The 23,146-nt window shown below is 48.4% G+C and overlaps 1 protein-coding gene across 2 annotated transcripts; it reads left to right on the forward strand.

Moving 5' to 3' along the window:
- The first annotated feature begins 182 nt into the window (after positions 1 to 182).
- IKBKG (inhibitor of nuclear factor kappa B kinase subunit gamma) lies at positions 183 to 14,369 on the forward strand. Of its 2 annotated transcripts, none has more exons than XM_003802577.3 (10): positions 183 to 291; positions 1,814 to 2,015; positions 5,938 to 6,149; positions 8,437 to 8,555; positions 10,271 to 10,423; positions 10,922 to 11,018; positions 12,353 to 12,496; positions 12,726 to 12,868; positions 13,080 to 13,141; positions 13,417 to 14,369. In XM_003802577.3, the coding sequence occupies exons 2-10, from the start codon at positions 1,829 to 1,831 to the stop codon at positions 13,557 to 13,559; spliced, it is 1,260 nt and encodes a 419-aa protein (XP_003802625.1). In that variant the 5' UTR covers positions 183 to 291; positions 1,814 to 1,828; the 3' UTR covers positions 13,560 to 14,369. The 2 variants fall into 2 exon arrangements, with proteins under 2 accessions (XP_003802625.1, XP_023364225.1); XM_023508457.1 differs by having other exon boundaries at positions 184 to 291; positions 10,922 to 10,997; positions 13,417 to 13,559.
- The last annotated feature ends 8,777 nt before the right edge of the window (positions 14,370 to 23,146 follow it).

The raw sequence follows: 23,146 nt of genomic DNA on the forward strand, positions 1-23,146 counted from the left end.
GGCGTCCTGCGAGCCGGCCAAGGTTGGAAGGCTCAGACTGCATTGGAGCAAGATGTGGCCTTGAGGCGGCTTCACACCTCTCGCCTGCCTCCTGCGTTCCGGGGGGCGGGGTCGCTGGTTTATACTTCCGGATCCCACGACTACGACACCGGAAGCCGGTAGCGGGGCTTTCGTCAAGAGAGATAGGAAGGTGGGCCACTGAAGTAGGAGTTTCTCAGAGCGCTGGGCCCCTAGGAGTGCTAGCAACCCGCCGCTGCCACCCTCCTCACGTCTGGCCGACTCTACTGACAGGTGTGGTGCTTTTCCCGGAAGACAGGGTTCTGTCGGCGGGCGTTCCACCTTCTCCAGGACTCCCCTGGACGTTCAGGCTCCCTCCTGTTGGGCCCCGACCCATTCCCGCCGCGTTTGTCTGGAGATATCCAAGTAGAAATGTTTGGTTTGAGATGTGAGTCTGAAGTTTATAAAGGAGGTCCAATTAAGTATTAAGATTCGGGTTAAAGCCATGAGATTGGATAAAATTACTATAGAAGTGAGTGTGGTTACAGAAGAGGTCCCAGTACAGAGCCCTGGGGCACCCAGCTTGAGAGGGTGGTAGCCCAGTGAAAGTGCCTGAGCAGGAGCAGCCAGTGACCTAGGAGAGAAACCAGGGAAGTGGGCTGGCTGTTCTGGAAGCCAATGGAAGAAAGTATATTGAGGAGGAGGGAGAGGTCAGCTGTGTCATCTGTTGCTGATAGGTCTGTAGGGTATTCAGCGGTATTAATAGTCAAAGGGACCGAAAGGGACCGACTTTATTCTGCCTTAAATTCACTCTCCCTCACCTCAGGCGTTCTCTCAGGGTTTGACATCCTTCTAGTAGTCTTGGGTTGTGTTTAAAAGGGCTCCATGCTGTTCCACATGGTCTACTTCTAGTTCACAAGAGGACATTAGAAGCTCAGCCTATCTACTTGCTCCACTGTCTCAGGCTGACAGCTCAGCTCTTGCTTTTAGATTTCTCAGTGCATGTCATCAGACACCAGATGTCTCCTCTGCCCATGTCCCTAGCTCCAGGAAACCAAAATCAGGATCTCATTGGCTCCTCAAATCCCCTCTTACTAGGTATATGAGTTTCTGAGGGCTGCGTAATAAATGACCACAAGCTTGGTGGCTTAAAACAGCAGGAATTTAATCTCTTTCAGTTCTGGAGACCAGAAGTTCAAAATGAAAGTCTCAGCAAGCCACACATCCACAGGCTCTAGGAGAGGACCCTTCCTTGGTATTTCAGCTTCTGTGGCTAAAGTTATTCTTGGGCCTGTGGCCACATCACTCCAGTCTCTCCTCTGTCTCCACATGGCCTCTTGTCCCGTGTGTCTTCCTTTGTCTCCCTCTATCTTATTCTGTGTCTCAGAAGGACACCTGTCACTGGGTTAGGGTCTACGGGGTAATCCAGGATAAGGTCTCTTTTTTTCCAAATAAAGTCATAATTTTATGTTTTGGGGGATAGGACATAGATGTATCTTTTGAGGGGGGCTACCATTCAGCATACTGTATTAGCTGAGGGGCCAGCCCCCTCTACTTCACTGGCTTGGAGGTGTTTAGGGGTAGGATTCCCAGCACACTGACAGCTACCTCCACAGATAATTCTCTCTCCTAATTTCCCATGTCTGATGAACCTCTTAACTTTCATTACAGCCTGGAGATAGGTTCTAGGCAGAGAGTTTAAAATCATTGCTGAACCATGGCCCCAAAACTCCTGCACAGAGTCAAATTCTTGTCCTGCTGGGTAAGAGAGTTCATGAGGACCTTGTGCAATGCTTTTGTTGCTTTTTTCTTCCAGACTCTGACTTCTTGGATGAACAGGCTCCTCTGGAAGAATCAGCTGTGTGACATGGTGCAGCCCAGTTGTGGCCTGGCAGGGGAGCAGGACATGCTGGGTGAAGAGTCTTCTCTAGGGAAGCCAGCCATGCTGCATCTTCCTTCAGAGCAGGGCACTCCTGAGACCCTCCAGCGCTGTGTGGAGGAGAATCAAGAGCTCCGAGGTGAGGAAGACAGTGGGCAGGTGGAGTCAAAGGGTAGGAGACCTAGCATTGCTGAGGGAAAGGCTTATACTCACTTGCTCTTCTGACTTGCTGGGTGTGGGTGGGGACTCATCTGAGAGCTGGCAAGTATTTCGAACTTAGCTACTTTTCCTCTTGGTGGTTTCAGGTGAGGTTTCCTGGAAGTAGATGCTGAGGTGCAGGTCAGAGAGCAGGAAGTTTATTTAAAGTGCACTTAGGACTAGTATTGGGAAGGGGAAGAAAGGAGCAGGGCTGGGAAAAGGGCAGAGTGGGCTTTAGGGCAGGCTCAAAGATAGCCTTAGCTGACCTTGGGGGAGCTCTGGAGCTGGAATGAACAACATGTCTGGGCCTTTATATCCCTTGCTGGTCAGTAGCTTTTGGGTGGGCAGTGTGTGCTGTAGCCAGAGGAGGCCATTGGCACTATCCCACTCCTCTATCTCCTTTCTTGTACAGTGGTCTGGAAAGGTACGTGGGCCTTTGTGTCAATGAATCATATGCTGTATAAGCTTCAGAGACAGTGATGGCCAGCACCCTGCAGGGACCAAATCCATGCCTTTTCTTTGTCAAGATGAATCATCTTTCTTTCCAGGGCAGAAGGGGCCCAGTGCAGTCCACTTGCCACTGAGGGGCTGCTTGGTGTTGAGGGCTAGGCTACATTGGAGGGAGAGAACCAAGAGAAACTACCTGCTGTAGGGCAGGGGCCTCTGCCTTCAGCACTGTTGATACCTGAAGCTGGATGATTCTTTGTAGTGGTGATGTCCTGCATATTGCAGGTAGTAAGCAGCATCCCTGGCCTCTACTCACTGGATGCCAGCTGTGCTCCTCCTGTTGTGACAACTAACAATGCCCACAGACATTGCCACTTGTCCCCAGGTGAGATCTGCTGTATTGGGGCCTTCAGAACATTAGTGCATATAAAACTGGCAGCCAGGTTGGGGGCCTCTGCTCAACCCCAGGACGGTACTCCATTGAGAGAGACTTGGGAGTGAGAGTGCTGCATGCCAGCTGCACACAGAACATGGCACAGCACATGGCATTCCTGGTTCCCTTCCATGCTGTGAGTTCAGTGTAGTAGCTTCCCTTGGGTTCCAGAAGCATGGGGAGGCCTTGAGGCTCTATTGCCTCCACGCTGCCAGATCTCAGCCTGGTAGATGGCAAGTGAGACTTGGTGGCTTCACAGGTCAGGCCCTGGACCAAACCTCCAGGGGCCCTGAAGATGTCTTCCTCCCAAGATGATCACAATTGTGTTGGTGGAGGAGGCTGTGAGAGCCAGGGAGGAGGAGGGACATAGTCTTTGTTTGAAATATTTGGGGAGAAACTTCATACAAGAAGTTCACGTACCTAGTGCATGATTCAATTTATGTGATATGTTCAGAAGAGAACAGTGCCAATCCCCAGAGCCAGAGAGCAGATGAGTAGGCACCAGGGAGGGGGCAGGGGAAAGGGAGAATGATTGCTAATGGATGTGCAATTTCCTTTTTGGCTATTGGAAATGTTCTGGAATTAGGCTGTGCTTATGGTTACCTTGTGAATACAGTAAAAACCACTGAAATACTAGTGTGTACTTCAGTTGAAATGATGAATTTGATTTTATAAAAAACAGTTAAAAAAAAAAGGTAGAGGCTGGGTGTAGTAGTTTATGCCTGTAATCCTAGTACTCTGGAGGATCATTTGAGCTCAGGAGTTCCAGATCAGCATGAACAAGAGTGAGACCCTGTCTCTACTAAAAATAGAAAAAACTAGCTGGGCGCTGTGGTGGGCATCTGTAGTCCCAGCTACTTGGGAGGCTGAGGCAGGAGAATCACTTGAGCCCAAGAGTTTTAGGTTGCTGTGAGCTATGATGCTACAGCACTCTAGCCTGGGAAACAGAGTGAGTCTGTCTCAAAAAAATAAAAGTTGCATGTGAGCTGAGCTTTGAGTGGAGTGGGCAGGATTCTGATGGGTCCCGAGGGAGGTGGAGTGAGGTTGGGTGGATAATGTGCTTGTCAGCAGATAGGGTTAGGGTTAGCTGGTCAAGAGTTTTGACTGCCTGCCCCATTTTATATAGCTCTGTACTTTGCTAGAACCTTTATATGTCACTGATCGGTTTTATTACCTCAGATGGCTCCTTCACTACTTGGGGTGTCCACAGGGTATGAGACTCTCCTTTCCTCTGGCCTTTGCTGACTACAGGCATATCAGGACACCTACGTCTTGAGGAGAGCAGAGATGTGATCCTAGGAGGAACTCACTGCTGCAGGGCAGGCATATCTGAGCCAACCAGAATACAAATGAATTCCAGAGTTGCTTACAAAGAAAGTGGCATTTGATACACTTAAAAAAATATTAAATAGTTAATATGTATGAGGATACATACCATTAGGTTATGTAAATTGCCCCCCCCCCGCCTTTTTTTTTATGAGACAGAGTGTCTGCCTGCCTAATTCTTCAATTTTTAGAGACTAGGTCTTGCCTTTGCTCAGGCTGGTCTTGGACCCCTGAGCTCAAGGAATCCTCCTGCTTCAGCCTCCCAGAGTGCTAGGATTACACACATGAGTCTCCATGCCTGGCTCATAAATTGCTTTTGTAAGGTTAAAGTCCACATTGTAGTTGTGTCCTTCACCCAGGAAGTGTGCTATATACCTGTGCATTGTATCCCTTGGGTGGGAACTTACCCATTCACTCTCCCCCTCCCCCCATTTGAATTTAATTGAGTTTTTATCTCATGTGAACATGTATTTGTTATCCTCTAGTTCAAATTGGACTGAGTATAGGGGATGCTTATTTTTCCATTCTTTTGATACTTTGCTTAGGAGCATATTCTCCAAAGTCATCTATATTGTTATAGAAGATGTAGAAACACCTTTTTTTTTTGGGTGGTGCCTGTGGCTCAGTGAGTAGGGCGCCGGCCCCATATACTGAGGGTGGCAGGTTCAAACCTGGTCCCGGCCAAACCGCAACAAAAAATAGCTGGGCGTTGTGGTGGGCACCTGTAGTCCCAGCTACTCAGGAGGCTGAGGCAAGAGAATCACCTAAGCCCAGGAGTTGGAGGTTACTGTGAGCTCTGTGACACCACAGCACTCTACAGGGGGCGATAAAGTGAAACTGTCTCTACAGCAACAACAACAACAAAAAGCCTTTTTTTTCCCTTTTTGGGTAGATTCCTAGTATTGGGTTTTCAGGATCAAATGGAAGGTCTACATTTAGTTCTTTGATGACTCTCCATGTAGGCTAACATTGATTGCAGTTCCACCAACAGTGGATGAGTGTTCCCTTTTCTCTACCTTGATACATGCCTTCAAGTGAGGCTGCTGTGTTTGGTATTTCCTTGGAGAAATTTAAGGGCATATCGTTAGTATAATTGATTTTGGAATTGTATAAAGCAGGGGTGTCTGCATACTGATTTTATGAGAATTTTTTTGCTTATCTGTGGTGTTGGGTATCATGAAATGTGTGCATAGACTTTTTTTTTTTTTTGCTAATCATCTTTCATTACTCTGTGGCTCAAGACAGTGCTTATTGCAATGCATGGTAGAGGGAAAAGAAGGTTGGATATCTCTGGTTTAAAACATAAAAGGAGGGCTGGGTGCAGTGGCTCTCACCTATAATCCTAGCACTTTGGGAGGCTGAGGTGGGTGGATTGCTTGAGCCCAGGAGTGTGAGACCCTGTCTCTAAAAAACAGCCAGGCATCATGCCAGGTGCCTGAGGATTGCTTGAGCCCAAGAGTTTGAGGTTGCTGTGAGCTATGACACCATAGCACTCTACTGAGAGCAACAAAGTGAGACACTGTCTCAAAAAAAAAAAAAGCATAAAAGGGAATGTTTAGAAGCCAAATAGTGCTATTGCCTCCTCCCCACCATCTTCTGGTCTTTGGCCTCCTGAGCCTCAGGCTCACCTTCCCTTTGTGGTCTCCTCTTCCACCAGATGCCATCCGGCAGAGCAACCAGATGCTGCGAGAACGCTGTGAGGAACTGCTGCATTTCCAAGTCAGCCAGAGGGAGGAAAAGGCTTTCCTTACGCACAAATTCCAGGAGGCCAGGAAACTGGTAGAGAGACTCAGCCTGGAGAAGCTTGACCTGAAGCGGCAGAGGGAGCAGGCTCTGCAGGAGGTGGAGCACCTAAAGAGATGCCAGCAGGTAATCCGAGCTGAGGGCTGCAGCACCATCTCTGCCATCAGCTGCCTACATTCTGAACACTGACAGGATCATTAGTGTTGTAGAAGGGAACCTGTGGTTAGGGATCCTCAAGAGCTGATGTGCTGGAAGGACTCAACACTCAGAAAAGCTGTCATACTCACAGTCATGGTTTGCTCCAGTGAAAGGATGGGTTAAAATCAGCAGAGGTACAAGGACCAGGGAGGCCAGGCGACAGCTTCCGGTGTCTCTCCTGGGGATGTTGAATGGATGGTGCAGAATTCTAGCAGCCATGTGTGAGCAGCAGTGGGTGACAGCAAGTGGACTAGGGAGGCTCCCCTGGGCCTTGGTGTCCAGGGTTTTACTGGGAGTGGGTCATGGAGCCCCCTATGGCACTGACCAGGTTACACCAGCTCCAGCCACCCAGGCAGGGGTCCTGTTGATGGCATGTGGCCCAGGCTTCCCCCATAAATCCTGTCATTAGTGTAGACTGCCTGGTGGGGTTGTAGGCCCTGTTGAACCATGATGCTCTTATTGGGGGATTTGCCAGGAGTGGGGCAAGGGCCAGACTTGCCTTTGGAAGGTACAGGATGTAGACCCTAGGCTTGTGGGTTGGCTGTGCATTGTACAAAACATCCACAGGTTACTGTATGCTAAACGACAGTGTCTCACAGCCTTTCTGTATGAGCTTAGCTGATCTCAGGATCTCAGTAACAGTAGTCAGGAAGCAGGAATGCTGCCTGCAAGGGGCACAGTGGGGATAAGGCCTTCGCTTTGTCATTGGGGGAAGTATATGAGTTTTGTAGTGCCTTTGTGATAAGGTACCACAAACTGGGGGGCTTAAATTAGGGGAAGATCTGAGCTCCTACTGACGTGTGCAGAAGGGACTTGGGTGTTTTACAGGGAGTTTGAGAAGGTTAGGGGGTGAGTGGGGGCTCAAGTGAAAAATGACAGAGAGGGTCAGTGTCCATGTTGGGAAGCCAGCCATTTATAGAAGTTAGGATTCTGCCCTACATGGTGACTGGCAGATGGGGGCCTACCCTTCTCAGTGACTCTCAGTTCCTTGAGAAAGACACTACTGGGTTGTAGGTGATACATAGACACCTCAAAGGTACAGGAGAGGCATTCACAGCCGGGAGCCCTTTTTGTTTTTTATTTTTTTGAGATAGAGTCTTACTTGTTCACCTTGGGTAGAGTGCTGTGGTGTCTTAGCTCACAGCCACTTCAAACTCTTGGGTTCAAGTGATCCTCTTATCTCAGCCTCCCAAGTAGCTGGGACTATAGTCACCCGTCACAACTCCTGGCTATTTTTTTAGAGATGGGGTCTTGCTCTGGTTCAGGCTGGTCTCAAACCTGTGAGCTCAGGCAATCCACTCTACCCACCTCGGCCTACCAAGTGTTGGGATTACAGGTGTGAGCCACTGTGCCCAGCCTGGGAACCCTTTTTAGTAAATGTTGTAAGGGTCCAATGTCAGGTGTTGGCTGGAAAAAGCAGTACATTCTTTTTATTGCCTCTCATGTTTCTAGACAGGAACTCAAAAGGGGGGTTGAGGCATTCTAGGGATTCTAGAAGCCTTATTAAAATTCAGTCAAGTGTTTCAGTGCAGGGGTTTGAATGTTATGTTTATGCTGAGTGTTTTTGCAGTTCTCAGCATTTAACAATATCTGGTACTCACTGCTGCTTTAAAAACTCTGACCTGCTAATGGCCCCGGATCTGTGGACTTGAGCATATGTGGTCTTTTCTGTGCCTGTGTCTCGTCTCCTTCTGTACTCAGTCTCAAGAGACTGAGAAAGAGCCCCTGTTGGGGTTATATGACCAAGCCACCAGGGGCAGCCCTCACAGCCTGGTTGCTGGGGCAGTGGCCAAGCTGTTGGCAGCTTCCAGAGACTCAGGGTGTGTGTGTGTGCTCCTGTGGCCTATTGTAGTTTCTTGTTGCCCCATCTTCAGGGATGAGGGGGGCCGGGTGGCATGGGCTCTCAGGATTCAACCTTGTCTTACTGCCTCAGCTGCCTGCAGGGTTTGGGTAGCTTTTGGAGGTGAGGTAGGGAGGTTGGGGGAGGGGACTTTGCATCTTAGCCAGTAGTGGAAGTTCAAAGTGGGGCCTTAGGGAGGGTCAGGTGGCTACTGGGTTCACAAGGCCCTAGGGTGCCTGACTTTGGGGGTGCCAAGGGCAGGTGAGAAGCCCTCAGGGTGAACATACCTCAGGCTGCCCTGAGCTTGCTTGGGGGTGTCAGGAGCAGGTGTGCTGGAGAAAGTGGTGCTGACAGGAATGGCTTTATCTTCTACAGCAGATGGCTGAGGACAAGGCCTCTGTGAAAGCCCAGGTGACATCCTTGCTAGGGGAACTCCAGGAGAGCCAGAGTCGCCTGGAAGCTGCTACTAAGGAGCGGCAGGCTTTGGAGGGCAGGTGAGTGGTGAGGAAAAGCCTGCCGCAGAGGCTACTTCCAGGGATTGAAGGATGAGGTGAGTTTAAGGGCCTCCAGGGAATTCCTCTGTGAATGCTGTACAAACACCCTACAGATGTTGGTGCAATGTTGGGCAGGATCTCAGCTGGGCATTCAGGACCTGAGTCTCCACCTGCATTTCTGGGCTCTGACTCTTCATTGGAGTTTGGATTATTCTTTAGGAGGCATTGCAGGAGACCCAGAACCATATCCACAGTGTGTGGTTGTTGGAAGGACTCTTAGGACAGCACACAGTCACCTCACAGTTGAGGCTAATCACAGGGAAAAGGCACGTGGCATTGTCTGCCAGGACGGGGGCTATGGGTGGAATTTGGTGTTTCTGCCTAGGGATACCCACTAGAGACTGGGCTCCCTGGATTTTCATCAGGGTCCAGTCATGTTGGCACCCTCTCCAAGGCATGTACCAAAATTCTTAGCTCCTAGTAGGAAAGTAGGTGCTTGGCATAAACCACATTGTACAAATAGTCTAGGTGCTGGATGCACCCTTCTCAGTAGGGAAAATGTCACAGCATTGGAGGGTACTTGGGCAGACAAGGGCTAACCTTATGAATCAGCAGCCTCAGGCCTGCTAGTCACTCTTTTGCAAAAGGGTGTTAGCTCTTTTTTCTTTTTTGCAGTTTTTGGCCCGGGCTGGGTTTGAACCCACGACCGCTGGCATATGGAGCTGGCACCCTACTCCTTTGAGCCACAGGCGCTGCCCAGCTCTTTTATTTATTATTATTTTTTTTTGAGACAAAGTCTCAAACTGTCACCCTGGGTAGAGTGCCATGGTGTTGTCATAGCTCACAGCAACCTCCAACTCCTGGGCTCAAGTGATTCTCTTGCCTCAGTTTTTTCTATGTTTAGTGGAGATGTGGTCTTCCTCTTGTTTAGGCTCGTCTTGAACTTGTGAGCTCAAGCAATTCACCCTCCTCAACCTTATAGAGTGCTAGGATTACAGGTGTGAGCCACTGTGCCCAGCCTGGGGTTGTTGGTTTTATAAGTGGGATCATTGAGTCCAAGAGCTGGAAGGTTTCTGTGGTTCTCATACTGCCTAGCTGCTGGCCTCCAGACAGCTGGGTCAACTAACAGAGGTGCCCCCAGCGATTCCAGCATGGTGTCCATGAGGTCAGGGTTCCCTTGAGGTGACAGAAGGGAGAGGAGCTTGACTTGGGCCTTGATGGGCAGAGAATGTCTGGGTGGGTGGAGTTGGGGCGCAGCATGAGAGAAGGCATAGAGGGGAGAAGGTGACCAGCCAGACTGAGTTGGGGTGACTGGAGAAGGGCCTGTCTGCCTGTGGCTGGAGGCCTCGCTTGGTCCACACAGAAGCACCCACTATCGCCCCCACAGTGGGGGCTGTGGAAGGCCTTGTTGGGGCAGTGGGATGATGCTAGAGCTGGTAGAGATTAAAAGAATTCTGGGATGCTGGCTTCAAGTGCCATCTGCACTTGGGTGCCAGCTAGGCTCTTGCATTGAAGCAAACATGTCTCAAGTGGAGCTCCTTACCAGTTGTCCCCACCTTGCCTGCTGCAGTTGTCCCTGTGTCTGGTGACAGTGCCTCTACCCTGACACCTGGAGTCAGTTTGTAGTCAATAGGATTTTTAGAACCTCCCCTGCTGTAGCCCCCCCTCCTTCCCCTGCTTTATGCCCTCAGCCTGTTCTTGTGTCCACCTTCTAGGGCCCGGGCAGCCAGCGAGCAGGCCAGGCAGCTGGAGAGTGAGCGTGAGGCACTGCAGCAGCAGCACAGTGTGCAGGTGGACCAGCTGCGCATGCAGAGCCAGAGTGTGGAGGCTGCCCTGCGCATGGAGCGCCAGGCTGCCTCAGAGGAGAAGTGAGTCTTCTGTGGAGGGTCACGGGGTGGCGGGGTGGGGCAGATGCCAGGTTACCTGTAGCTTTTTTTCTGCCTTCTGGGCAGTCCTTTTAGGGATTGGCTATGGGTGAGGGCCAGTTCGGTCCGTTAGCCTTGCTAATGATAGAGTCGACCATTATCACACCCAAGCAATTCATCTTTGCTATAGTAATGTCTGTTATCTAGTTCACATTTGTCAGTGTGTGTCCCACACATGTCCTTACAAACCCTTCTACCAGCGTCTGATCCAGGATCTCAAGTTCCTTTCCTTGGCATACCTTTTGAACCTCCCTTATTCTAGAAGAATCCCCCTGCCTTTTTATTTCATGAAGTTGATATTCCAATTGTGGCAGTACTCGCAGTCAGCAAAGCCTGAGTTGGCAGCCTAAGGAGTCTACGTGTGGCCATGGGAGGAAGAGGGTAGAACTGGGACTGGCCTGGGAGAACATGCTTTCTTTAGTGAAAGGTCCTTTTTCTCAGGCGGAAGCTGGCCCAGTTGCAGGTGGCCTATCACCAGCTCTTCCAAGAGTATGACAACCATATCAAGAGCAGTATGGTGAGCAGCGAGCGAAAGCGAGTGAGTATGGCTGGCTTGGAACTGTCTAGGGCTGGTCTTGTCTCTTCCTCTTCTTGTACTCCCTGGTGATGAAGAAGACTACGAGCTCCAAGACTTGACAGAATTGGCTTTGGGAGGGATACTTGACTTGTCCTAGACCTTTATCGTGCCTGTAACTGTGATAGTTCAGGGGAGCCCATGGGGAGGCAGGGACCCTTGGGATGCTCTCAGGCACATCAGCAGACTGTTCACATGGTGGGCTAAGCCAGGGCCTTGGGATGCTCTTTCTGTAGGGCTGGGGATGTGCTTGTCTCCATGGACATCCTCTCTTGCCAGCCATAACCATCTCAGCTTCTGAGCCCATCTCTGGTTTATCCTCATCAGACCTAAACTGGGTATGATTTCTAGTGATCACATTTTTAAGAAGGACATTGTGGACCATGAATGTACCTAGAGATTTGTAAGGACAAGCCTGAAACCAGGTCACATGAGGAAGAGTTGGTTATAAAACTGTATAAAACTGACCATTTACTCTGGATGGAAGTGTTGGGGGTGCGTGTGTGGCGGGGGGAGGTGTCTGTGTGAGATGAACAGACCTGTGACCACATGGCAGGGTAGAAGGAACACTGTGTCTACACTTAGCTGTACACATGCTGGGCAGTGGAGGGTGAGCACATGGAACTGGCTAACCGTGGGCGGCTACAGGAGTGAGTGTGGCCCCTGTCGCTTCATCTGGGGTTCTGTGGAAGGAATGTTTCCCTGAGTAGGAGATTGTGCCAGATGACCTTGGAGGTCCCTTTAGTTCTTTTTTTTTTTTTTTTGTGATAGAGTCTCACTGTGTCACCCTTGTAGAGTGCTGTGGTGTCACAGCTCACAGCAACCTCAAACTCTTGGGTTTAAATGATTCTCTTGCCTCAGCCTCCAAGTAGCTGGGAGTATAGGTGCCTGCCACAGTGCCTGGCTATTTTTAGAGACAAGGTCTCGCTCTGGCTCAGGCTGGTCTTGAACTGTGAGCTCAGGGCAATCCACCCACCTCAGCCTCCCAGAGTGCTAGGATTATAGGCGTGAGCCACTGTGCCTGGCCCTTTTCAGTTCTAAGATTCTGTGTCCTGAGAAAAACGTTAGCATTTCTTCTGCTTTCTGGACCATCAGAGGATGCAGCCTTTCCCCTGCACACGCTGGGACCCTGTGATGGGCTTTCAAACCATGGAGCTGGCTCTGCTCTAGCTCACCTCAGCCAGGGCTATTCTTTTGTCTTCAGTTGTTCACACCTGGAGCAGCAGTGTGCCCGGGAGGTGCGTTGGCCCTGCCTTGGGCTGACAAGGCTCTGTCAGCTCCCTCTTGCCTGTCTTTAGGGAATGCAGCTGGATGATCTCAAGCAGCAGCTCCAGCAGGCTGAGGAGGCTCTGGTGGCCAAACAGGAAGTGATTGACAAACTGAAGGAAGAGGCTGAGCAGCACAAGATTGTGATGGAGACTGTTCCAGTCCTGAAAGCCCAGGTGAGAGGCTGCCTCTGTGGCCCACTCTGGCACTGGGAGCTGGTATATCTCCTCTTTTGGCATCAGTTTTTGTTGGCCTTTTATAAACTTTTCGAGCCTCTTGACCTCTCAGTGCACTTGAGTCACTTGCTGACATGTCTGTTTCCTCCATGCTGCTCTGGGCTCCACTTTGTTTGCCCAATGCCCAGCAGAGAGTATCCCTCATCCCCTGATCTCTTGTGTTTGCCAGGCGGATATCTACAAGGCAGACTTCCAGGCTGAAAGGCAGGCCCGGGAGAAGCTGGCTGAGAAGAAGGAGCTTCTGCAGGAACAGCTGGAGCAGCTACAGCGGGAGTACAGCAAGCTGAAGGCCAGCTGTCAGGAGTCGGCCAGGTGGGCCTCTGCAGTGGGCCTCACAGGGATTGGGCATGACACTGGGGGTTCACTGCTGGTCACCACAGGAGACCGATGGCTCCTGGCTTGGCAGGTTAGGGCTGCCACTGTTCCTCTCCTCTAGCCCTGTCCTAATAGCTTTTCTCATAGTAGTGCAGCTAGGAGCTTTACCAAAATGCACATATTGATTGGATGGTTTCTGTTTTCAAAGGATTGAGGACATGAGGAAGCGGCACATAGAGGTCTCCCAGGCTCCGTTACCCCCTGTGCAGGGTGAGCAAGTGGGTGCAGGGGAGGCAGTTGGGAGGTCTCCCCAGAGCCTTGAGGACAAGGACCGATATCGGTCATCCCCCCACCCCTACCCCTGTCAGAGCCCCCTGCCCTGAGGCAGTAGTGGCGGCTCCTGGCCTCACATGGGTCTTGACCCTGTAGTTGAATAGGACATTTCTGTTAAGTCTCTCCCCTCTCCATCCTCCTCTTCCCTCTGATTTGTGCCGGGGGTGTGCATGAAGCCCGTTCAGCTGGTGCTTTCTGTTCTCTTTTCCCAGCCCACCCATCTTTTCACATGGCCCTGCCCATCCAGAGGAGAAGCCCCCCTGAGGAGCCACCTGACTTCTGCTGTCCCAAGTGCCAGTATCAGGCTCCTGATATGGATACCCTGCAGATACATGTCATGGAGTGCATTGAGTAGGGCCAGCGAACACAAGGCCATCTGCAGATGACACACCCAATACCATGCAGTGTCTGCTTTCCTTTTCCACCTGGGATTAAGGACTAGGTGACAGAGCAGACTGCTGCTCCATGCCCTGGGAGCTGGCTGCAGGGCCTTGTGCTTCAGCCCTACTGGCCTCAGGAGCCACATCTCTTAGGTTAGGCCTGGTGCTCTGCTCTTTCTGTTCCATTCTGTTCGCTTAAACCACATGCCTCTGGGGCTGGTCCCTTCCTCTTCTTCCAGTCCACAGCCAGGATGTCAAGAAGTGAGGCTGGGGGCTCTCAGGGAGAGCTGTGCCTCCAAGCAGAGATGGGCAGTAGCTTTTCCTCCAACCAGCTGTGATTCACCCTTCCCTGTGCTCAAGGCCTGCTGCACCTTTGCTGTGCACACCACTGTACTCCTTTTGGGCTGCATGCTGTTCCGTTTTGTGGTCAGACCATGGCATATTTAACTGGTCCCACTTGACGGACATTTGGATTGTTTTCCAATCTTTCGCTATCATAAACAATGGTGCAGTGAAAATCCCTGTGTATCACTTGTGTGTATTTTGGGGATAGATTTAACAAGGGGGACTGTGGAACATGTATGACGCTGGGGTGGATGATACTTGGAGCTTGCTTTCTTGCCCCTGCCCCTTGGTCCCCATAGCCTTGCCAAGGAGGGAGTGGGCAGACCTTCAGATGTTTGCCATCTACTGGGCTTGTAGTTTCACTATTAGAAGTAAGCATAAACGTCTTTTCAGAGGTTTAAGGGCCCTTTTCAGTTGTGCTGTGAGAGGGCTGTCTGTATCTTTCACTCATTGTTCTGCTGTATCTGCATGTCCTCAGTTTTTAGTGGTTCTTTGTTCATTAGCAGGATTAGCTTTGTGTGTCATAGGCTTCTCCCACTTTGATTTTGCTATTATTATTTCTTGGCCTTGAGTTTTTATCTTTATGTAGTCACATTTATTCATTTTTTTCCCTGGGAGCTACTTGGCAGTGAATGGCACTCTTCACTTGTTTTGCAAGGTTCTGGACATTTCCCACGATGTTAAAGCCATTGGGCATTAACCCTATAATTGCAGCAAAGGACAGGACGTAGAACTTTGACAGAAAGTGCAGTACACACATGACTCTTCTTTTGCCTGGCTCATCCTTCCTGCCATCCTCGAAGCTCCCCTGGTTGGAAGCTCCCCTGGTTGGAATGGGATGTTGTGAATCCAGTGCTGGGCATTGTCACAGGGTTTACTGCTGTGTGAATGTGAGAGGGCTAACTAGAATTACGATGTAAGATCTACAACTAAGCCTGGCTGTGGGGTTTCTCAGCATCTGCAGAGGTGGGAGTGACTTTCCCATTTCCTAAAGCTGGGTGTCTGTCACACTTGACTTTTGGGAGTCAAGGGAACTGTTAAGGGAACAGGCTGGCTCTGCTTACAGGTGCTGCATTTAAATCTAAATCCTGCAAGTTTTCTATAAGAGCACTTTGAATGCTTTTGGAGGGAGAGTGTATGGTTGAACAAAACACCACAAACTTGATGGCTTAAAACAATAGAAACTTATTCTTCTGCAGTTTTGGAAACCAGTAGTTGTCATGATGCTGTCAGCAAGGTTGGTTTCTTCTGGAGGGTCTAAGAATCAGATCCAGGCCTACCTGCTGGCATCTCGTGGTTGCTTGTAATCCTGTAGACCTGGCAGTCTAGTCTCTGCCTCTGTGAGCACATGAGCTCTTTTGCTCCATCTGTCCGAGTCTTCTCTCTGTCTCTTCTAAGGATACCCACCATTGGATTGGAGTCTACCTGGTCATCTAGGATGAGCTCCTCATCTTAAGATCCTTGCCTTCATTACAGCTATAAACATCCTTTTCCCTAATAAGGCCTCATTCACAAGTTCTGGGAGTTAGCAAAACACAGTGCTGGTCAGAGAAGGGCTCCTAGATGCCTCTGTTCACCCTCTTTTTTTTTTTTTTGTTTGAGACAGAGTCTCACTATGTCACCCTCAGTAGAGTGCTGTGGTGTTATAACTCACAGCAACCTCCACCTCTTAGGCTTAAGCGATTCTCTTGCTTCAGCCTCCCTAGTAGCTGGGACTATAGGCGCCTACCACAATGCCCGGCTATTTTTTTTTTTGTTGTTGTTGTTGCAGTTGTCATTGCTGTTTAGCTGGCCGGGGCTGGGTTTGAACCTGCCATCCTAGGTGCATGTGGCCAGCCCCTTAACCATTGTGCTATAGGTGCTGCCTCTGTTCACCCTCTTGAGAAGTGGGAAGCCCAGCCCTGCACTGTTGGTGGCCATTATTCAGGGTGCAGGTGAGCTGGCAGCGCTTCCCCTGCCCTCCTGCCCATGTTTGTTGGCATCAGCAGCAGTGTCCAGCTGGAGACAAAATGTCCCCATGCCTTTGAGAGCCTGCCCTAACTCTGTAGCCCAGTAGCTACCACTCCCTGGGGAACTGAGCTCCTCTAGCAGAGCTGTAGGTCTTGGACACCTCTGCCCTCAGCCCCATTTGCCCTCATCTGTGAGCTCTGGGTTGACTGGTGATCCCAAAAGATAGGTTTCCCTCAATGGTCCCCTTAACTCTCTTTCAGGCCACCCTCTACTGTCTGCTGCCCCTCCTTGGGGAGCTGGTGGTTTCTTTTTTTTCTTTTTTCCCAGGGGGAGGGAAGAGAGGAAGGAGGGGAATCAAAGACTGTCCTAGAGAGGGAAGGAGGTAAGGTGAGATTTGAGACTGGCAGAAGCAGGGGAAGCAGAGGCTGTACCTTCATTAAGGTGGGGTTGTTTGGGGTCAAGTCCTAAGCATCCTGCTTGAGAATTGGTCAGAGGGGAAAACAGTCAAGGGGAGCAAAGGAAGGAGCCAGGAGGAGCCAGAGGCAGAACAAGAGATAGAATCTTAGGGGGGCCAGGGAAATGAAAGGATCCAGGGACTAGAGGTGCTTCCTGGGAGGTGGTGGTGGGGGAAATGCAGCCACAGTGTTTCCCATGGAGCCAGTACAGTAGCAGCATCTGGGAACTGGAAAAAAAACTCGTGCTTGGGCCCCCTGGATCAGCTGAGGCTCACTTCCAAGAGACCAGGTGCCCTTCCTGCTTGTCCACCTGCCTGTCCCTGTAGGACTGTGCAAGGTTGACTATAGATTATACACCAAGGATCTGAAACCATAATTTGCCCAGCAGTGAGGCATTCTTCTTTCTTCCTTTCTGACTTGACTTAGATTGGGTTCCTGAACAACTGGCTGGATTCCTCTCAGGAGGGAGTCAGCCTGCCTGCTTTATTAGCTGTAGCACTTTTGTCCACACAGCTAGAAGCACTTCCTACCTAGAACCTGTGTCATTTCTATTGTTCATCCATATCCCCCTCTTGCTGGTCAATGCACAGGAGAAAAGTAGGCAAGCAATTAACACAATAAGAGCATTTCACCCTCACTAGTAACTAAAGCACAAACTCTGTAAGCAAAATATGATGTCAAAATAGCAACAAATGAAGCCCAATGTATGGTGCTCTGCTGGCAAGGGGCAGGGTGTAGGTCTTCTGATGTTGCCCCTTCTAAGGCACTGTTTGGTGGGATGGAACAAGCACTTAGGAAGTATCCTCAGCCCTCTTAACCCTAAGAGTTAGGTACTCACACTGACTCTGACATTGGACAGGTGCTCACTGCACCATCATTTGTAGCCACCAAAGGCTGTCATGAATTAAGAGGTTGTGTATCTGATAACATGGCCCTTCACAGCCACCATTTTGAACATTTTTTTTTTTTGAGATACAATCACCCTGAGTGGAGTGCCATGGTGTCATAGCTCACAACAACCTCAAACTTTTGGGCTCAAGCAATCCTCCTGCCTCAGCCTCCTGAGTAGCTGGTACTATAGGTGCCGGCTATAGCACCCAGCTGAATTTTCTATTTTTAGTAGAGATGGGGTCTCATTCTTGATCAGGCTGGTCTCGAACTCCTGAGCTCAGGTGATCCACCTGCCTTGGTCTCCCAGAGTGCCGTGATTACAAGCCTGAGCCACCTCACCTGCCATTTTTTTTTTTCAAGAAACAGTCTCACCCTGTCATCCTCAGTAGAGTGCTATGCCATCACAGCTCACAGCAACTTCCAGCTCTTGGGCTTAGGTGACTCTCTTGCCTCAGCCTCCTGAGTAGCTGGGACTATAGGCGCCTGCCACAACGCCCGGCTATTTTTTTGTTGCAGTTTGGTTGGGGCTGGGTTTGAACCCACCACCCTACGTATATGGGGCTGGCACCCTACTCACTGAGCCACAGGCACCGCCCATCACCTGCCATTTTGAACATCATGTCACATGGAACATGTTCTGTAGTATGTTGGCACAAACAGGCCAGGAGACAAACTTATGTATAAAGTGTGATCCCAGTAAAGAAATAAAAGCTTCTAGCATGGATGGATGTGGGTAGTCAGGTTACTGGTAATGAAAAGTTTTCCTTATATATTTATGTATTTTCTAAGTGTCTATAATTTGCATGCATTACTTTTATACATAGAAAATGTCTCTTCAAAGCTGTTCTTGTGTTAACACAGCTCTCAGAGGTTTTGTCCCCATTAGTGGCTGAGAAGAGTTCACTGTTGATACAATTGTTCATGGAAGAATGGCACAAAGGGGTTGACTTAAGGTTTCTGTGTGCCTGGAGTTTCCTGCAGCTGCCATAACAAAACACTAAAAACTGGGGAGCTTAAAACAACAGACATTGATTATCTTCTGGTTCTGCAGGCCAGAAGTTTAAGATCAAGGTGCTGTCAGGGTGAATTCCTTGGTGCCTTGTGGCTGCATCTCTCCAGTCTCTGCTGCTGTTGTCATGTGGCCTTCTCCCTGTGTACTCTGTGTCTCTTCTCTTCGTATGAGCTTACCAGTGTCAGAGATAAACAAAGGCAGGCATTCATTAAAGCCATAAAAACAGATGATTTTAGTAACTACTGGCAGTCCGGGGAGAGAGGAACTTCATACTGATGTATGCAGAGGGGATTGGGCATGAAACAGGGAGGTGAGGGGGTGGTGGGGGTGAGTGGAGGCTCAAGTGAAACATGACAGAGAGGGGGTTAGTGTCCATGCGGGGAAGCCAGCTGTTTATGGAAATTAGATTTCTGCCCTCCATTGGCAACTGGCAGATGGGGGCCTACGCTTCTTCATGGCTCTTGGATCCTTGAAAGGCACTGTTGGGTTGTAGGTGATACACAGACACCTCAACATAATGAATGTAAATGTACTAAATGTCACTAAATTTTTTTTTTTCTTTGAGACAGAGCCTCAAGCTGTCCCCCTGGGTAGAGAGCTGTGGCATCACAGCTCACAGCAACCTCCAACTCCTGGGCTCAAGCGAGTCTCCTGCCTCCGCCTCCCAAGTAGCTGGGACTACAGGCGCCCGCCACAACGCCCGGCTATTTTTTGGTTGCAGCCGTCATTGTTGTTTGGTGGGTCTGGGCTGGATTTGAACCCGCCACCTTAGGTGTATGTGGCTGGCGCCTTAGCCACTTGAGCCACAGGTGCTAAGCCACTAAATCTTATACTTTTTTTTTTGCAGTTTTTGGCCGGGGTCGGGTTTAAACCCACTACCTCCAGTATATGGGGCCAGCACCCCACTCCTTTGAGCTATAGGCGCCGTCCCTGAATCTTATACTTTTTTATGCTCTACGATCCCCAGTTTATTCATATGCAAAGTAAGGAGAAAGTATTTACAAAATATTGCCAGAAATGAGATATATATTTAATAAGCTAGAGGGAGTGCCTGCCACTCTGACTTTCTTTTTACATTTTTTGAATTTTAGAATGTTAAGGGGCATACACGTTTTGTTTGCATACTTTGTCTTTGTACAGATTGAGTGAAAGTCATATAAGTGCACCCTTCTCCCAGATAGTGTGTGCTGTACCTGATAGCTGTGAATTTACCCCTCCTCTTCTTCTCCCCCAGCTTGATTTTTACTGAGATTACTTACATACACTTATGAATCATATACTTTAAATGGTTGATTTTATGCTATGTGAATTTTAACTTGGTTTAAAAAGGCAGTAGTTCCAAGGTTGAGAAACCATGTTTTATAACTTGTGAAGATTTTTTTCAGTGACCTTTATTTTATTTTATCTGACTTCTTTGTCTTGTGTAAATTCTGTATACACAGAGGGAGACACTCACTTAATGTGTTAAGGTGTTTTCTGTTTGCTAAGATTTTACTTGGATACTTGCTGGATAATTTTAAATTTCTATTACTTTAGTAAACTATACCTTTTGTTGGTGTTCTTGACTGAAGTTCAAAGAGATCCGAGTAATGTATATGTTATTCTATTCTACATTGTGTCTATATGAGTTAAAAACAAAGAATCCTTTATCTTAAAGTGGCTGCTATTTTCTTCTTTCTTCCTCTTTCTGTCCTCTTCCTTTCTTTTTTCTTCCTGCCTCATCTTCCTTTCTTCTTCCTGTCTTTCTCCTCCTCATCATCATTTAGAGGCAGTCTCACCCAGGCTAGAGTGCTGTGTTGTCATAGCTCACAGCAGCCTCAACCTCCTGGACTCAAGCCATCTTCCTGCCTCAGATCCCTGAGCAGCTGGGATGATTACAGGTGCCCACCACAATGCTTGGCTAGTTTTTCTATTTTTAGTAGAGACTGGGTCTCACTCTTGCTCAGGCTGATCTGGAACTGCTGAGCTCAGGAGATCCTCTTGCCTCAGCCTCCCAGTGCTAAGATTACAGGTGTGAGCCACCACACCTGGCCTAAAATTTGTGTTTAAAAGGTCCAAGATGGCTGCAGCTTTACAAAAATGGGCAGGAGGGAAAATTGCAAATTTCACGTGCTTCTGGTTATTAATATTTGTTTTTATACAAAAGTCACAGTTAAAAACATTCTGCTAGTACTATATAATTGAACTTTATTAAGGTCATAAACCAGTAGTAAACATTAACACCGCCTATTCAACTTGTAATTCTGCTTAATTAGTGCCTCATTCAGCTAACATGAGATGAGTGGTTTAAATGAAATCCTAAGCCTATGATATTAAAAAAACCAATCTGGGTATTGGTGTTTTTTCTTTCCTTCTTAATCAAGACTTGTAGTGTTATAAACCTGACTCACAAAATACATTGTAATAATTTTTCTTTGCAAAAAAATAAAGACACAGCCTTTACACTATCATTTCTAGTAAGAAACACATTGTGTTGGCAGTATTATTTACCACCTCGGTTTCCCCACTGTGGGTCCTTTTACTCCATTTGATGTCCCTTTTTGGCCAACTGGTTTCCTTCATGGCCGCGTTCATAGATTGACAGAGTTTACATTTTGAATATAGGTGCAATGTATGCAAAAACACTACTACTGATTCAAGAAATAAAAAATAAAGGAGAAACAGTAGAGGAAGGCATTTAGGTTCTCATGGACCCACTGGTATGGTGGCAATGGAAGGATTTGAGATGGGCTCTGCAGGGAGGGGGAAAAATCTGCTGCTTAAGATGAAGTAAAATAAAAAAAAAAAGTTTAAAATCAGTCCTTGGTTGTATATAAGTTCTCCAAAAGTACCCGGCACCACTTCCACAAACAAGCTAGGGCAGGGGGGTTCTCTATCTCAAAAAAACTTGGTCCTTTCACGCTGTTGCCAGGCTGTGGACTGTACCTGTGGGGGCTGCACAAGCTGCTCTTCGGTCCTTGAAAGGCACTGTTGGGTTGTGGAGGCATGGTGGGAGGTGAAGGCCACCCCCCCCTCCGGCCTTGTTTGGCTTTTTCAACAAGGAAGCTCCACAGATCTGAGAAGGGGAAACAAAGAGCCTGGTGTGGCGTCCTGGTGAGGCAGCAGCACTGCTGGGTGAAGAGGGCAAATGGAACTGTTTAAGTACACTCCGGATTAAAAAAAAGATTAGTGGAAGAGATCAAAAAGCAGCAGTACAGATGGAGGGCCAGAAAAAGATTGGAAAAGTAGAGCACAAAATGGGCCTAAGTGTAGTTAAAAAAACTAATAAGCCACCCTGATTTGTAGTCACACTGTAGATGAGAGGAAAAAAGAGAAATCTCCCTGATTACTAATGAGATCGGCTGGCCCAAATTGTAGATCCATAGAAACATGCTAAATTAATAGTTGTTGTTTTAACCAACTAACTTATAGTGTGATTTGTGATGCAGCAGTAATTGATGACTTGTAAAACATTAAAATAAAGGGTGGTGCCTGTGACTCACTGAGTCGGGCGCAGGCTCCATATACCAAGGGTGGCAGGTTCAAGCCTGGTCCTGGCTGAATTGCAACAGTAACAACAAAATAGCTGGGCGCTATGGCAGGGGCCTGTAGTCCCAGCTACTCGGGAGGCTGAGGCAAGAGAATCGCCTAAGCCCAGGAGTTGGAGGTTGCTGTGAGCTGTGATGCCAGAGCACTCTACCAAGGGCAATAAAGTGAGACTCTGTCTCTAAAAAAAAGAAAAAAAAATGTCAGTAGTTGGTTTTATCAGTGGAATAGACACAACTGGAGCAATAATTAGTAACTGGATGATATGACTGAAAAATTATTTAGAATGTAGCATAAACAGAAATATTGAAAATTAAACACAAAGAGGCCCGCGTGGTGGCTCCTGCTGCCAGTAATCCTAGCACTCTGGGAGGCTGAGGTAGAGGATCGCCTGAGCTTAGAAGTTCGAGACCAACCTGAGCAAGAGTGAGAGTCCATTTCTACTAAAAATAGGAAAACCGAAGAAGAAGATTGCTGGAGCCAAGGAGTTAGAGGTTGCTGTGAGATAGGCTGATGCCATCACACTCTAGCTTGCCTTGGGCATCAGTGTGAGACTCTGTCTTAAAAAAAAAAAAAAGATGGCTTGGCAACTGTGGCTCAAGTGACTAAGGTGGCAGCCACATACACCAGATCTGGGAGGTTCAAATCCAGCCCAGGCCTGCCAAACAACAATGACAACTACAACCAAAAAATAGCTGGGCGTTGTGGCGGGCACCTGTAGTCCCAGCTACTTGGGAGGCTGAGGCAAGAGAATTGCTTAAGCCCAGGAGTTGGAGGTTGCTGTGAGCTGTGATGCCACTGCTCTCTACTCAGGGCAACAGCTTGAGGCTCTGTCTCCAAAAAAAAAAAAAAAAAAAGAAAAGAAAAGAAAAGGGAGCCGGAGAAAATAAACCAATATTACCTGTCATCAAAGGAATGACAGACTAACAGCTCACTTTTCAGCACTAATAATGGAGTATAAGAGTAACATCTTATCTTTAATATACTAAAATCCTATACTAAGTGATTTCAATTACTACAGTGAAATAAGGAGTTTTTAATCTTTATTTAATTTTTTAGGATATAAAATATGTTTCTTTTATTAGCGAGAGGGAAGAGAGTGGGGGGAAGAAATGAGAGAGAGAAGAGAGCAGAGAGCAGGAAGTGAGAGAGTAGAAGATGGGGGGAGACAGAAGAAGTGAGAGAATGGCAAAGAATTCAAAGAAAGGAAGAATGACCCAATAAGGACATTTTTAGAACAACCAAAACAGAGTTTGTCACAAGTAGACCCTCACTACTTTTATAGGATGATCAGGGTAGAGTGTTGTGGTATCATCATAGCTCACAGCAACCTCAAACTCCTGGGCTCAAGTGATTTTATAGGATGATCCCAAAAGTGAATTTT

This window comes from Otolemur garnettii, unplaced genomic scaffold (genome assembly GCF_000181295.1).
Source record: "Otolemur garnettii isolate 467f Iridium unplaced genomic scaffold, OtoGar3 scaffold00249, whole genome shotgun sequence".
Classification (NCBI taxonomy): domain Eukaryota; kingdom Metazoa; phylum Chordata; class Mammalia; order Primates; family Galagidae; genus Otolemur; species Otolemur garnettii.